The sequence below is a fragment of the Arachis hypogaea genome, chromosome 8 (assembly GCF_003086295.3).
Source record: "Arachis hypogaea cultivar Tifrunner chromosome 8, arahy.Tifrunner.gnm2.J5K5, whole genome shotgun sequence".
Lineage (NCBI taxonomy): Eukaryota > Viridiplantae > Streptophyta > Magnoliopsida > Fabales > Fabaceae > Arachis > Arachis hypogaea.
This window is the reverse complement of record NC_092043.1, coordinates 15,091,004-15,107,577: the sequence shown is the minus strand read 5'-3', so window position 1 is coordinate 15,107,577 and position 16,574 is coordinate 15,091,004. Positions and strand designations below refer to the sequence as shown.

At 24.7% G+C, this 16,574-nt stretch overlaps 1 protein-coding gene across 1 annotated transcript; it reads left to right on the top strand.

The window, feature by feature from the left end:
• Positions 1-13,479: 13,479 nt before the first annotated feature.
• Positions 13,480-16,340, top strand: LOC112706267 (transcription initiation factor IIA subunit 2). The gene is made up of 4 exons (XM_025757472.2): positions 13,480-13,725; positions 13,876-14,017; positions 14,167-14,217; positions 15,949-16,340. Exons 2-4 carry the CDS (start codon positions 13,889-13,891, stop codon positions 16,087-16,089), a joined length of 321 nt encoding a protein of 106 aa, XP_025613257.1. The 5' UTR covers positions 13,480-13,725; positions 13,876-13,888; the 3' UTR covers positions 16,090-16,340.
• The last annotated feature ends 234 nt before the right edge of the window (positions 16,341-16,574 follow it).

Here is a 16,574-nt window from a genome sequence, read left to right as displayed (position 1 = left end):
ATGTGTCACCCTTAATTTGTACTTTTTTTTTCTATATATTTTAGTCCTTTTCTTTAATTTTCTATTGTTATCTTCGGGTATTTGTAAAATAAGCATAATAATTATGTACTTATTACATATGCTACATTTATATAAATCATTAAATTATATTAGATAGAGATCAAAAGTGAATATAAAAGAAGAGTATTAATAGATTCTAATAAATATAGAATATCCTAATACATAGCTAAATATTTTAAATGACAATATTTTAATACACAATATTTTAAATGGTAACAGAATCTTATATTTTTAAATAATTAAATATAAAATATATAAATACAAAATATATGAATATTTTTAATTCATTAAAATTAATTATTATGAAAAAAATTTATAATATTAAAAAGTTATATTAAAATAATATTTTAAACTATAACATAAAAATATAAAATAATTAAAATTTTATTTATATTACTTGACAAATAATTAAATTATTATATTCAAAATTTATTAACTAACTATTTTTGTTAAAGATAATATTATATAATATAAATTTCTACTAAAATATTTTAAAAATATAATTTATTTAAAATATTATATATAATACAAAAGATATAAATATTTTTTATTCATTAAAATTAATTATTATGTAAAAAATTTTCTATAATATTAAAAAATTATATTAAAATAATATTTTAAACTACAATACATAAATATAAAATAATTAAATTTTATTTTATATTACTTAATAAATAATTAAATTATTATATTCAATACTTAACTAACTACTAACTATTTTTGTTAAAAATATTATTATATAATATAATTTTTCATCAAATATTTGTCTAAATATAGTTTATTTAAAATATTATATATAATACATGAAAATATTATTTTATAATTTTTTTAAAAAATTGAATAATAAATAATATGTATCAATTATATATATAAATTATATGTGTGTAATAGTGACTAATATAATAAGATTGATATATATTTTTTTTGTAGACTTTCTAATATATATGTCACATCATAACTCTCTCTTCTATTCTTTCTTATTTATATTTATTTTGTTGTAATATTAACTAAATAATAATTTAAAATTATTTTTTAAATTTAACATTATAGTTTCATATATATAATATTTATAATTATATATTTATAATAAACTTATTTTTTATTTTTATTTTTTTAAATATTTTTTTATTTTTTTAGTGTGTGTTTGTGTAAGAAAAATTGGTGTACAAATATATTTCACAAAATATTTTTCATTATATGTAATTTATTAAAAATATATTTTGTTAAATTCAAGAGTAAAATATATAATTTTTTAGTTTTAATGTAACAAATTTAATATGTTATTTGATTTTAATGTTATTATATTATTATAATTATTTAATATATAAAAAAATTAATAGATATTATATATATATTAAAAAATTACTACATATTTTATTATATAAATATAGAAATTTTTTGTTTTAAAAAATATAAAATAAATACAAAAAATATAAGTATTTTTTATTTATTAGGTTTAATTATTATACAATTTTTTTAAATATTAAAAAATATATTAAAATTATATTTTAAACTATAATATTAAAATATAATAAAAATAATTATATTTATTTAGTAGGAGTACATAAAGAGTAAATAATAAATAAAGTGTAATAACCAAGGTTTTGAAAATCAGACCAAACCTGCCGGTTCGACCGATTTAATTGCAAACCAATGATATAAGCGGTTCAATCCTTCTCTAATAACCGTTGGAGAGAAACTGTGAGAAAATTGGTGAACCGGATTAAAATTGGCTGGTTAGACCGGACCGGTAACTGACCAATTCCTTAAAAAGGTAAAACGGCGCCTTTTTTAATTGTTAAAAAATAAAAATAAAAAATGAACCGACCTTGTTACCACTCGTGAACCCCCTTCTTCCCCCATTCATTCATCTCAGTCTCACATTCTCACTAACAGTGACCTAACCCTCTAAAGCATTCTCAAATCCCAGCTCAGTAGCCACCGCCGTCGTCGGGGTTCTCAGGTTGTCAGTGCCACCGCCGTCGCCCGGTTAGAATGTATGATTCTGATTCCAGAACGCCTAATGTTGATGTTTTTGTGTTTTGCTGCTTTGTGACTATTAATTTGTTACTCTGTTTTAGTGTTTTGTTAAGGCTGTAAAGTGGAAACTTACTCTATCTTGTATTATTGTTGAATGGCTGAATGCTGTAGTTAAAAACATGCTGATAAGAACATACTGTTTTGCAATATTGTGAAAATTTACTCTCTTCTCCTTGCTGATATGGTCTTGTGTTGTGGAAACTTATTCTCTTCCTCTTTTGTTTTCAGGGATTTTAGGTTGAATTTCTGAGGTTGGTGGAAATGGGATTACTAATGTCGTAATATGTTCTTCCAATAAAAATTGGATTAACAATTTTATTTTTATTAGCAGGCGCTCTCCAATTAAAACGTTGGAGGCTAAGATTGTCTGGAACTATTTTACTTATCGGCAGTTGAATATATTGTGGCAAATACTCTAAAGCATTTTATGTAGAAATGAAATACCCGAATTTTTCCATTTAATTTGATACATATGGATAATGTCAAAGTGTATCTCAAAATTTTCTTCTGTAGATGTATTTAAGAAAAGATTTCAATCTTTTAAAGAGTGGATTAACACTTTTACAAGGAAAAAAATAAGTTATTCTTATTATTAAAGAGAATGAAAAATTTTCTTAAAAAAATCTATTGAATTATTACATTTTATATATTCTGTACTCTTTATGTATTCTCACTAAAAAAAATTATAACAAATAAGTTTACATGTATTGATAAAAAATAATCTAAATTAAAGTCAAGAAGTCCATTAAAAGTAAAAAAAATTGTGAACGATTCTCTCATAAATGCTATTGAGGTTGACGCATCTAATTTTTCTCTCAAACTAGACAAAGATTTAGTACCCGGACAAAAATTTTGTTCCATTGGGAATAGAAATTATTTTGTTTACGAAGACTTTAAATTTTTAAAATTAAAATGAGATAATACAAATTTAGATGAAAACAAATTATGAGCCTATATATTAGACTATATGGCAAATATGTATAAAGGAGAATTTAGATGGAATAATTTTGTCATATATAATAATAGAAGCCGTTTGTTGAGGGTTGTAGAAAAATCGTTAGAGGCCACACTACAACACAAAGGGCGAAGAAGGGATATGATCTATATTTCGCTATTAAAGTCATTTAAAAGTGTGTTAATCCACTTCCTACAAGATTGAAATCTTTCTTTAGATACATATATAGAAAGAAGTCATGGAATACACTTTCGCATCATCTATATGTATCAAATTATATGGAGAAATTTGAGTCATTTCTATATAAAATGCTATGAAGTATTTGCCATAATATATTCAACCGCTGATAATTAAAATAGTTACGGATAATCTTGGCCTCAAACATTTTAATTGAAAAGTGCGTGCTAATGAAAATAAAATTCTTAATCCAATTTTTATTAGAGAAATATATTACGACAAACCTACTGAGGTATTACATTTTATATATTATGTACTCCTTATGTACTTTCATTAAATAAATATAATTATTTTTATTATATTTTTATATTATAGTTTAAAATATTATTTTAATATATTTTTTAACATTTAAAAAAATTATATAATAATTAATCTTAATGAATAAAAAATACTTATATTTTTTGTATTTATCTATTTTATATTTTTTAAAACAAAAAACTTCTATATTTATATAATAAAATATGTAGTAATTTTCTTTATATATATATATATATAATATCTATTAATTTTTTTATATATTAAATAATTATAATAATATAATAACGTGAAATCAAATAACATATTAAATTGGTTACATTAAAACTAAAAAATTATATATTTTACTCTTAGGATTTAACAAAATATATTTTTAATAAATTATATATAATAAAAAATATTTTGTGAAAGATATTTGTACACCAATTTTTCTTACACAATCACACACTAAAAAAATAAAAAAATAATATGATTTATTTATTTTTTTTAAAAAATTTATAAAATAATATTTTTATGTATTATATATAATATTTTAAATAAACTATATTTAGATGAATATTTAATAAAAATTTATATTATATAATGATATTTTTAACAAAAACAGTTAGTTAAGTATTGAATATAATAATTTAATTATTTATCAAATAATATAAAATAAAATTTAATTATTTTATATTTTTATGTTGTAGTTTAAAATATTATTTTAATATAATTTTTAATATTATAGAAAAATGTTTACATAATAATTAATTTTAATGAATAAAAAATATTTATATTTTTGTATTATATATAATATTTTAAATAAATTATATTTCAAAAATATTTTAATAAAACTTTATATTATATAATATTATCTTTAACAAAAATAGTTAGTTAATAAATTTTGAATATAATAATTTAATTATTTATCAAGTAATATAAATAAAATTTTAATTATTTTATATTTTTATATTATAGTTTAAAATATTATTTTAATATAATTTTTTAATATTATAAGCTTTTTTCATAATAATTAATTTTAATGAATAAAAAAGACTAATATATTTTTATTTATATATTTTATATTTAATTATTTAAAAATAAAAGATTCTGTTGCCATTTAAAATATTGCGTATTAAAATATTGTCATCTAAAACATTTAGTTATGTATTAGGATATTCTGTATTTATTAGAGTCCATCAATGCTCTTCTTTTATATTTGAGGTCTGCTACACATACAAGCCTTTTTGGCTTACAAGCTATACAAGTTGGTTCAAGTCCAAGAAAAAATACGCGCACCACTCCTTTAAAATCGAGCGTCCAACGCACGCATTCATTATGCCGCACTCTTCTCTTCTTCCTCAATCAAAACGCAAACCGTCAAGATTCGCACTCTTCCTCTTCTTCTTCAATCAAAATGCAAATTGTCAATATTCAAGTGACATTCAAAACAGAAGATACGTTCCAACTCCTCGCAAAGAGTAGAAAAAATCAAGAAGAACAGATACAAATCTCCATAAAAAATCACCAGAAAAAATGAAGAAACATTATTCAAGGTACTGTTTTACTGTTCTTCTAGATTTTTTTCTACATTGTCTCTGTCATGTGCCTCATCTTTAACCAACAAAATATTAAAAGATTTCAAGATGAAATATACTGCCTCCCCCATATTTTGGGTATATTTCTTAAATCCTTTGGGTGTATTTTTGTAATTCTTTTGGTGTATTTTTGTAATCCTTTCTGTAACTGTTTAGGTATATTTCTGTAATCGTTTGAGGGTATTTCTGTAATCGTGTGGGATATTTCTGTAATCGTTTAGATGTATTTCTGAAGTTTCATTATCTTCAAAACAATTTCAAAGCTTGGTTTGAAAAACCATGAAAATTGAAAAAACAAACGAAGTAAGAAGTAGACCAACAAATTTGGCAAGAAATTCGAAAAAAAAAAACGAAATCTTTTGAAAAATGGAAGTTATATATTTGCACGTTAATTGATTTAAATTGATTTAAAAGTTTGTTAAAGAGGCACGTAATATAAGCAATGCGTTTAGTGGGCTTTATTTTATTCAGACTTATAAAGCTTGTAAGCGCAAAAAACTTGTATATGTAGAGATTAATCCTTTATTATATTTACATTTGATTTCCATCTAATATAATCTAATAATTTATATAAATATAACATATTTAATAAATACATGATTATTGTGCTTATTTTAGACATATCCCATGGTTTTACACTTTTACTATATAAATGTAATATTATGGTATTGTAGAAGAGTTTAAGATTCAGAAAAGATAAAGAGGGATCAAAATTAGATGAACAAGAAATAAAGACAAAAGATTTTTTTTTCAGTATTGTGATTTTGATTAATAAAAGTATTGGGTAACCAAGTATTTTTAGAAAGTAAATCTAATCAAGTCTCTTTTAAGTGTGTGCGCTATTTTTTTCTATGATGTTATATAAAATTTAACTAGTGTTAAATCTGTGCGATGTACGGGCTTATATTTAAATTTGATGAGTTAAATTAAAAATAATATTTTATAATCATATATTTTTTAAATTTAGTATAACACTATCATCATCGTTATATAATAAACGTGTTAAATATGTTGTTTTATCTTTATTCAAAGTAAAATATGAATAGAAGAGTTCGAAGTTTATAATATTCTTGAACCATAAGAAGGGAGATAAAAAATAAGAACATATATAACTGTAATAATAACATGTTAATTTTACCCTAAATTTTATATCAAAAAGCTAATAAAAATTTATCGACAACCTAGTATCTTACTAACTTCATTAGAAAATCATTGGATGTTGTACTCCTTGTTACACATTTCATTTCAAATATGAAAAAAGAGTTATAGATAAATTAGTTATATCTATAGTAAAGATTTGTACAAAAGTGTAAAATCATAACATGCTATTAAAATGAAAATAATATTATTCTTACCTAAATATTATTAAAAACCTCTTTGAACACGACATTTGTTGTTGATGACTTTGGATTGCCGTCTTCGTTTAGAATTAAAACCCTGAGGCCACTACGACTCTTAACTCTTGACAAAGCAACATAAAGTTGTCCATGGGTGAACACTGATTTTGGCAAATAAAGCCGTACATGTGATAATGATTGACCCTGACTCATGTTAATGGTCATTGCAAAGCATACTGTTAATGAAAATTGTCTCCGTTGGAACTTAAATGGAAATCCTGAATCTGAAGGGATCAAGTTCATTCTTGGAATGTACACTTTATCTCCAATATTTCTACCGGTCACTACCGTTGCTCTAATTACGTTGCTGCCAAGTTTGTTAACTATTAATCTTGTCCCATTGCATAAACCTGAAGTCTGGTCTATGTTTTGCAGTAGCATTACAGCGACTCCTGACTTCAAAGTCAACTTGTGATTGAGTAGTCCCGAACATTTGATGTCATTTAGAAACTCTGGTGTGAACCACTCTTGTTTTACATCTTCATTCTCATTAGCTTGACATGTTGTGTCAGAGCTCAAATACTCATTTTTCATCCCTGAAAAGATTGTCAAGACAAAATTGTTTACCTTCTCGACACTCTTAAGTGTGGGTGCAAGAATTGCTCTACTCTGAAAATACATGTAATCTGACATATTTTACAACAAATTTGGATATGCAAAGTCTACCAAATGAGAGAGCGGATCATCAGTAGTTGTAATCAATAGATCATCTGGAATTTCAACTTCTGATTCATCACCAATAACAGAGCCAATATTTCCATTTCCAACATCAAGTATCCAATTAGCAAATATCTTCATTTCACCTTCATCTTGATCCGAAGAAGACATTAGAAGCCTCATATTCGTATGCAGTTTCAGAACCTTACAAAATAACCACAGATGGGATGAGTTAATAGCGGATGCTAATATATCGTGTCTACTTCCTTTCGGAATCACCGGAAGTATCTGTCTGAAATCACCTCCTAGAACAACAATCTTACCACCAAATGGTTGATGTGTCTTATGTTGATCGGTAACTGACAGAAGATTCCTGAGCGTCCGATCAAGTGCTTCAAAATGGCAGTTGTACCTTCCCTCGCATACAACATATTGAGAACTCAAAATTGGATCCTGTTTTGGACTTCTCTGATCTCTCCTCATACCACATCATGACGTCGCAATGCCGACAAAAAATTCTGGATCACCAATATCTATCACATCTAATAATCACCAAGATAATAAATTGTTTTAGTTATATTTGCAACAAATACTTTATATAAAAATATACCTTTCTTTCACCATGTTAAGTATAAAAATAATATTTATTAGATTACCGAAGAATGCAATTTATGGATTAAAAAGATGAGATCATATAATACAATTTCATTGTGCCAACCTCAAGATTTAAGTTTTACAATAAATCAATGTTCAAATACAAAAATTATAATATATAACCATATCTTAGTTTGAATTTTAAAACTTGAACACTAAACGATAATTTTTTGTTTATAAAAAGCATAACAATAGTAAATAATAAAGTGCTGATATTGCTACTTCTTAAATTACCTGCATTCTCAGCAACATCGAATATGACTGGGTATTAAATTTGCACAGAATCATCTAAAATAGTCGTATTTTCAATAATATCCTCAACTTCTTGAAAAATTTTTGAAAGATTTGTAGTCAATTCCTTCAAAAATGTTTCTCTTTGTATCATGTGTCTTTTTTTCAGCTATGCACACTTCTTCTAATTCTTTAGTATCTAAATTTGAATTAAATATACTTGCTCCTGTAATCATTAGAGATAATACATCAAATACTTTATATTATAAAAAAAGAAAAATGAATATATGTTAAATGTTTGAATCAGCTGAATTATGAATATATATTATGAAAGTAGTATTAAAGATAAAAGAAGTAAAATTTTAGTTTTGTGATAATTAGAATTTATCATGCTTATCTTATCATCTCTCTTTTGAAGTAGCATAGTCTCCCTATTCAGTCTTACATCCATTTGCAATCTAATTCGATTTGTGTACTCCAATGAATCTATAATAATTATTTAGCATATACCAATGATTGTTTTTAATAGACCAATTAAAATGTTAAATGTTTGGTCTTTAAGTAATAAAAACATATTAACATAATAATTAATAGATATTATTTGATGTTTGTTGAAGATGTTGTTGACTTGTCTGATGACATGGACTATCATATGCTTCATGTGTGATACCCGAATTACTAATATCACTAATATTGGAACATCATTTTTTTTTCATCTATAGAGTGTAGATTAGTAGTTGGAGACCTTGATCAATGTGGTGTTGGGTTATTACCTAATAAGATAACTCGAGATATTAGTTTTGAACATATTTTCTGTTAAAGTTTATAATTGAATAAATAGTAGGAAAATCAAAATACATAAAGTGCATGTACATTCCCATAAGCAAGTTCAAAAAAAAATCATCCAAAAATAAATCTGTATTAATGCTATTTGTAATGTTCGATAACACCGATTGAAAATACACACCATTAGAACTATCACTCGAATTTCCTATAATTTTTTCATAAACAAATTTAGTAACATATTACGAAGACAATGTAAATTAATAATTTATTACTTGTCAATAGCTAAATAATATATAAAAAATATTGTATTTTATGGGCTTTCATTCGGCCAAAATACTCATGACATGTTAGTTATTTTGTATACCCAATAAAAACTAAATATATAGAACTGACATACTTAAAAATATATTATTCTAACCTAAAAACAAAAATGATAAAATAATTAATTTATTTTTTATATGGAATCTGCCTTGAATTGTGCTTTACTTTGTATTTTCTTTGTCTTTTAATATCAATTTTTTCTTCAATATAATCTTACTTCTCTTTGGACTTCTTGCATCTTTCAATATATACCTAAAAATATCAAATAAATAAATTGTTTAACCAATTAAAAATATATATACATTATACATAATACATTTTTATTATCAAATTTTTTATATTATTAAAAAAAATAAAGTAGTACACATATGACGGCCTTTGTTTTTGGTATACATGTCCATCAAAACATAGACACAGGAGTACACAGGAGTACATGTATGATGTTTGTTTACTGAGACAAAAATGATGAAAGACATAGAGCCCGTTTGGGAAACTCTAGAAGTAGCTTTTTTTAACTTTTGACTTATGAAAAGTAGTAGTATTAATGTCTGGTACAATTTTTAAAACCAAATTGCAACTTTCTAAGAAGCTATTTTGGAGTTTATAGAGAAGTTAAAAAATGACTTCTCTCATAATACTTATATTTTTCATTACATTTCTATAAAATAAGCACTTTTAGAGTTAAAAATCCAAACACAAAATAACTTATTTATAAGTTACTTTTAACAGAGTCATTTATTGTTTAAGTTATTTTATCAAAAGGAACTTAATTAAGTTGGTTACCCAAACTGGGTCATAGTCGTACACAAACACCCATTAAAAACATGTATTTTGTGTCTCTCTAAAATGCTGAAATACTAATTTTTAACTTGAGACACTAATTTTTTTACAATTTTTTCTCATGTCTAACTTACCAAATAGAATATGAAATTAGTGTCTTCTTATGTCTATGTAAAATCGCACAGATTTTATTTTCGATGGCTGCTTTAATTTCTTTTTTATTCTCATTTATTTAGTTAAGTAAACATGTTAATTTAAAAATAATTTTTATTAGTTTCGTCATAAATAGTATCAATTCTATTATTTATCAATAAAAATAAATAAAATTAAATACAATCTAAAAATTAATAACCTTATAAATTACGTAAATTTAAAAAAAATACTTAAAAAGAGAGAAAAAAGATGAAAGTATTTCTACTGTGGAATAAAAAGATAATAATAAAAATTTATAAATATGGCAAGTAAAAATATTTAAATTTAAAAATTGAAATGGTTAAAAACTTACTTAATTAGAAATTAGTATTAGAAATTTAAATTTAAAATTTTCAAAATAGAAATTTTTTAATTAGCTAGTATAAATTTTAAATTTTTAAATAAAATTTTCTAATCAAACGTCCGTTATCCATTAGAAATATAGAAATTTGTTAATTTAAAAATAATTTTTTTAGTTTCATCATAAACAGTATTAATTTTATTATACTTTTTCTAAAATTTAAATAGTATTACATTTTTTAAATAGTATAAATAATTTCACATCTTAATAAGACTGATAATTCTATTTATTTTATTATAATCCTTTGTAATTAGCATAGTAACTTATAAATTATATAAATTTTTAAAAAATATTCTCAAACCCAATTGCTTACGTAAAAATAAAAAAAAGTATATTTGAATTTAAATTTAAAATTATAAACATAATACTTTAATTAAAAATTATAATTAGATTTTTTTTAAATAAGTATACATTAAAAATTAATAACTAACTTAATTGTATCAATAATAATTCAAAGAAGAAATTTATAACTTTATGACATCAAATATTAAATTAAAAATTATCAAAATATCAACGGTGAGAATCAAATTAAAAATAAAACCACAAGTAATAACCAAATAACTTCAATTTATATTTAAAAAAAATTCTAAATTCCAAACATAAAAATCGAAAAGAACCAAAAGAAAAATAACAACTCAAGAAAAGATAATATTTTCACCAAAACAAACATATGCTTGGCATTATTCTATTAGATAGACTCTAAAAGAGATTCCAAAACATGTGCATCTAAATTCTCAAGTTTCTTTCTCAATCTTGATCTTCTTGCAAGTTGAGGTATCTCCTTCCACCTTCGAATCTTCCGACTACAAGGATAGTCACTTAGTTGATGTAATAGCACTTTCCAACAATTCAGATTCATCATTGGCCGCAACTTCAATGGAGAATTCAAGCAACAAATTCTGTACAAAAAAATCACGTTAAATAATATAAAAAGTACCAATAAAAATATCTTCACTAATGCTTTTAGAAATAAATATTGGTTAGATTTTACCAATAGGAGTGGATCAAATATCTCTACACAGCTCTCTTCCAAAACTTGTTTTGCCTCCTTGTCAAATACTACATAGCATGCACAGTCATAATCATCAGTGACACCAAACTTTATTCGATACCTGCTTAAAAAAAAATAACATAAGAAAAAGTTAAATATAGACTTATTTAATATCTAATCCAATGTACATAGACTTTAATTTAAATAAATAAATAAATAACCTTGGAGTCATGGATAAAAGGATATTAGTAGAAAACTCGCGTCTTCATCGAGTCAAACCATCTCAATTGAGTATGGCAATGGAGAATTTCCGTAACTTGATAGTGTCCATAACCATATCACTCGTATACGTACACACAAATTGTCGATTGTAGGATTGATGTCAGCAATTTTGTGAATATCAGCCATTGGAATAAGTAGGGAGATTTTGGATATATGTAAAGAAAGGGATTGATGTACTTTAAATTGTGGTGCTTTACATCTCTCATAACTTATCCTTTTATAGTTTCATCATAACTAAATTTTTTAAAATTTGATTGACTTTAATTTAAAATTTAAAAAATAACAAACTAAGTAAAACAACCCAAATTTAAAATTTAAAAATAACAACTTAAATAAATAATAATTTAAAAATTCTAAACTAACGTAAATATTTATTTATTGTAATATTAGTATGTAACAACCGAAGAATAATTAACGTAAATTTTTTTAAAATTCTAAATTTCTTTAAAAGAATTTATGTAGCTGCAATTTAAAAAAAATCAACAAAATTTTAAAAAATTATGCTAAAAAGAATTAACAGATTTTTAAAAAATAGTGTTAAAATATAAAAAAGAACAATCTAAATAAAATCTAAAAATAACAACTTAAATAAAATAAATTTTTTTTTGGTGACTCTTAAATAAAATAATTTAAAATTTAAAAAATAACAACCTAAGTAAAATAATCCAAACAAATAAAATAATTTAAAATTTAAAAAATAACAACCTAAGTAAAACAACCCAAACTTAAAATTTGAAAATAACAACTTGAGCAAATAATAATTTATAATTTATAAATATAAATCTAAAAATTTCTAGTGACGACACGTAAGTAAATAAACTCCCTGACTCAACGTATGAGCGCCACGTCAGCAAATGAGCTCCTCATTTGTATTACTATAAAGATAAAGATAAAGATAAAGATAAAGATATGTGTTTCGGTATGATAAATTTATATGTATTAAAATGATAAAAATGTGAATAAATAAAAATTAATTACTAATTATTTATTTATTTATCAGATTTTGAAAAAACAAGCGCTAAATTAAGGAAGAATTAAAACAAAAAACCCATCCCAAATGCATTGAATTGAAAATTAATGTTTTAAAAAAAGGTGGTTGTTCATTCACAACAGTTGAAATACAAAAATATGTTACTTGTTAAATAATTTAGTCAAAATATTAAATTATTTAATAATTTTTTATTATCATCTTCACATAAAAAATATCTTCCTATGAATAATTATTTTTTTTTTAAATAAGAATTTTCATCAACATACATTAGGATAATAACTTTATAGAATTAACTAACGAGTCAAACAATAATATTAAATATAAAAAATATATTAAAATAATAAAAAATTTATACCCAATTATTTTAATAATATCTTAAGATACTTATTTAAAAAGATTTAACTTTTAAACAAAGAGCATATATAAAAAATTTAACCTTTATATTTTTTATAAAATTTTTTTAATAAGTAAACTTTTAAAATTTTATTACACATCTTAATTAAATCCATTAAAAAAAATAATACTATACATTTAAATATTTTTATTAATTAAATTTAACTAAATTAATTTAATATTAATAAAAATTAATTATAAATAATATTATTTTAAATTTTATTATTTAATTTAATTAAATTTATTTCATAAAAAGGCTTAGATATATAACATAAAAAAAACTAATAAAGCAACATCTAGAGAATAGTTTGTCTTTGCAGTAGTCACATACTCACATGCATGTCACATGGAACTGAAGAAAATGAATGAGGGTAAAAGTGTCATTGCAGATTGACCTCCATGCTCCCCCTTATATATACCTCCAGCTCCGAACGCTAGGGTATATAAAGCCCCAAATCAAATCGAGGGAAAACGAAGGAAGAAGAATTGAAGCAGAGCTCAACGAACAATAACGACAATAAACTTCACTCAACTCTTCCAAATCCATTTCTCGATTTCTCATCACGTATTCCAAATCCTGGATCTTACTTCTTTCCTTTCATCACTGCAATATTTTCTTTCTTTCTTTTTTTTCTTTTAATTATTGACCTTTTTTTAATTATATTCTCTGTTTTCTTCGTTAACATGCACATTTTTTCAACATGAATTTTTGCAGTTATCGTCCAATAATGGCGACATTCGAGTTGTACCGTAGATCAACGATCGGAATGTGCCTCACGGAGACTTTGGACGAGATGGTTCAAAACGGAACCCTTAGCCCAGAGCTTGCTATTCAGGTTCTCGTTCAGTTTGATAAGGTAAAATTATTCTTATATATATATATGCTCTTTGATATGGTTCTTATTTTCTTTCTTTCTGTTCGTGTTTTTTTTTGCCTCAATTTTGAAGCTTCACGATATTGTGTGTTCAACATGTTGTTTATTTTAATGGTGTGTGGATTTTGTAGTCCATGGCTGAAGCATTGGAAACACAAGTAAAGAGCAAGGTCTCCATTAAGGTACCAAAATATGCTCCTTTGTTTTGATGTGACATGAGGTTTTGTCTTTTAGGATAAATTAGATTTGATTTGGACTTGCTTGCTTCTATTGTTATTGTTGTTGTAGACTTGTCATGAACTGTTACAGTTAACACGATAAGGTAACCTTAGAGTACTGCTAGTTAAGGTTGGTAACCTGATGAGTTTTATAACTTGTAATGATTGTTGATTGCTGGTTTTTAATAGTAAATAGCAAATGTTTGAGCAGTAATACCATTTGGCTTAGATAAGCAACTTCAAATGTTTTTCTGAGAATAATGCACCGTATGAAAACATGGAGTGGTAGAATCATGAGTGAAATGCAAATAAAAGGAAAAATATTTGACAAAAATATATATTTGTTAATTTTTTGTCGGCCATTTTTGTACCATTCGTCATGTTGCCGTGTGTATCCTTAAGTACTTCTGTTGTTTGAAATCTTCCAAGTATAACTAGCAACGGATAAATTTTTGAAATTTACTATACTATATGTTAAGTGTTTTCATAATTAGAAGTGCTAATTTTACCATCTTTCATCAAGAGGTTCAAAATGATCTAAGATAGTGCTAATTGATAGTTCAATATGAAGATTTTTATTATTCCCTTTGACAAAACTCGTTATCCTAGCCCTAATACTCAAGGAATGCATATGGCATATGAAGATAGCTTAGAATAAAGAGAGGGGGAAATATTTAGATTTAAATTGAAGCTATATTACAGAGATCTTGAGTCATTGATAATTTGCATATATATTGACTATTGAGTCCTTGATAATCTGGATAAGATAGAAAGGTTATTGACATTTTTCTGTTGCATTTTAATTGTGTATTTAAAATTAATGTAGTCTAAGCTTGCGGCAACATTTTATCATTGTATATTGATCTGCAGTCTGAAAGAAGAGCTTTCTTTGTCGCCCTTAGTTGCACTCCATTGTTTTCCTTAGTGGCTTTTTTGTCGACAAAACTGTCTATAATGATCAATATTGACATAAATTTTTCTACTCATAATAGAAGATGATGTCAACATCAGTTGTCTGGCCTTTTTAGAGATTTGTTATTTTGTGTATATAAGTAGTAACATTTTTTGCTTCAAGAATGCTCTCCAATCACTCTTTTACTTTAATGGAATATAAGGTGATGTAATGAAAGCATGTGATTGAAAGTTGATCAATTTACACATCGTTTTAACTTTTAACTGTATTAGAGCCTGCTGCTGAATGCATGTTGAAAAGGCAAGCCTTGATGTTTCTTTAAATTTTGGTGTCAATTTTATTGTGGGTTGATATTTCATGTTAATAATGCAGTTCATCAACACAGCAACTCTAGATTTTTCAACAATTCCTTTCATTTGTTGATTTTATTTAGGAGGATTACCCCCTTTTTTTTTGGCTCTCCTTTAGTGTTCAACGTATAGTTTGCTCTAACATGCAAAAGGATTGGCATGCTTTGTTACATGGTAAATATTGTCATTGTAAATTCCTTCTCTCTTAACAAAATTCTTCCTTTTCTATCCAATTAAAAAAAAAAAAAGGGTTCGGAGTAGCTATTCTCAAAGCAATCTCAAGTTAGTCAATCATCATATTCCTTATTTTAGATTTGTACTTATTTTCTGTGAGAAATGGTACATTAACTCTTCCTTGCTTTCCTTTTTTCTTTGCAAGAAAAATCTGACTTGTTCTGTTTTCCTTTTCTTTTTGTTTGTCCAATTTCACAGGGACATCTCCACACATACAGATTTTGTGACAACGTTTGGACCTTCATGTTACAAGATGCATTGATTAAGACTGATGACTGTCAAGAGAATGTTGGAAGAGTTAAAATTGTGGCATGTGATTCAAAGTTACTCACACAATAAACTTGCTGAATTTCCATGGACTGTGGATGAAGGAGTTGTTGTCATTTGCTTGTATCATGGGAATGGTGGTGTCATAGTCAAGGATGATCTTAATTCTCGAATGAACAGCAACCACCACGTAACAATATGGATTTTAAAGCCATTAATCTTCCTTTATTTAGTTAATGTTACATTCAGAATGCTACTTGTTTAATTGGATGAGAATACTCTCCTTTACTGTACTTATTTATAAACGAACTTATTATCTCCAAGGATATTATGGTTGAAGGATGGATGCTTTAGATTGTGATTTTTGACCATCTTATAACGTAAAAACGATTTTTTGACGTGTTAGAGTTACTTAACCTACACCGGTTAACTGACCCACATAACTAAAACCCGACAAATTTTAATATTCTCTAAAAGTTGTTATTTTTGTAAAGATAAGTTCTCTCATTGAAACGTTTATTTCATCCTTTCAAACTGGTGATATAGATCTAACATAT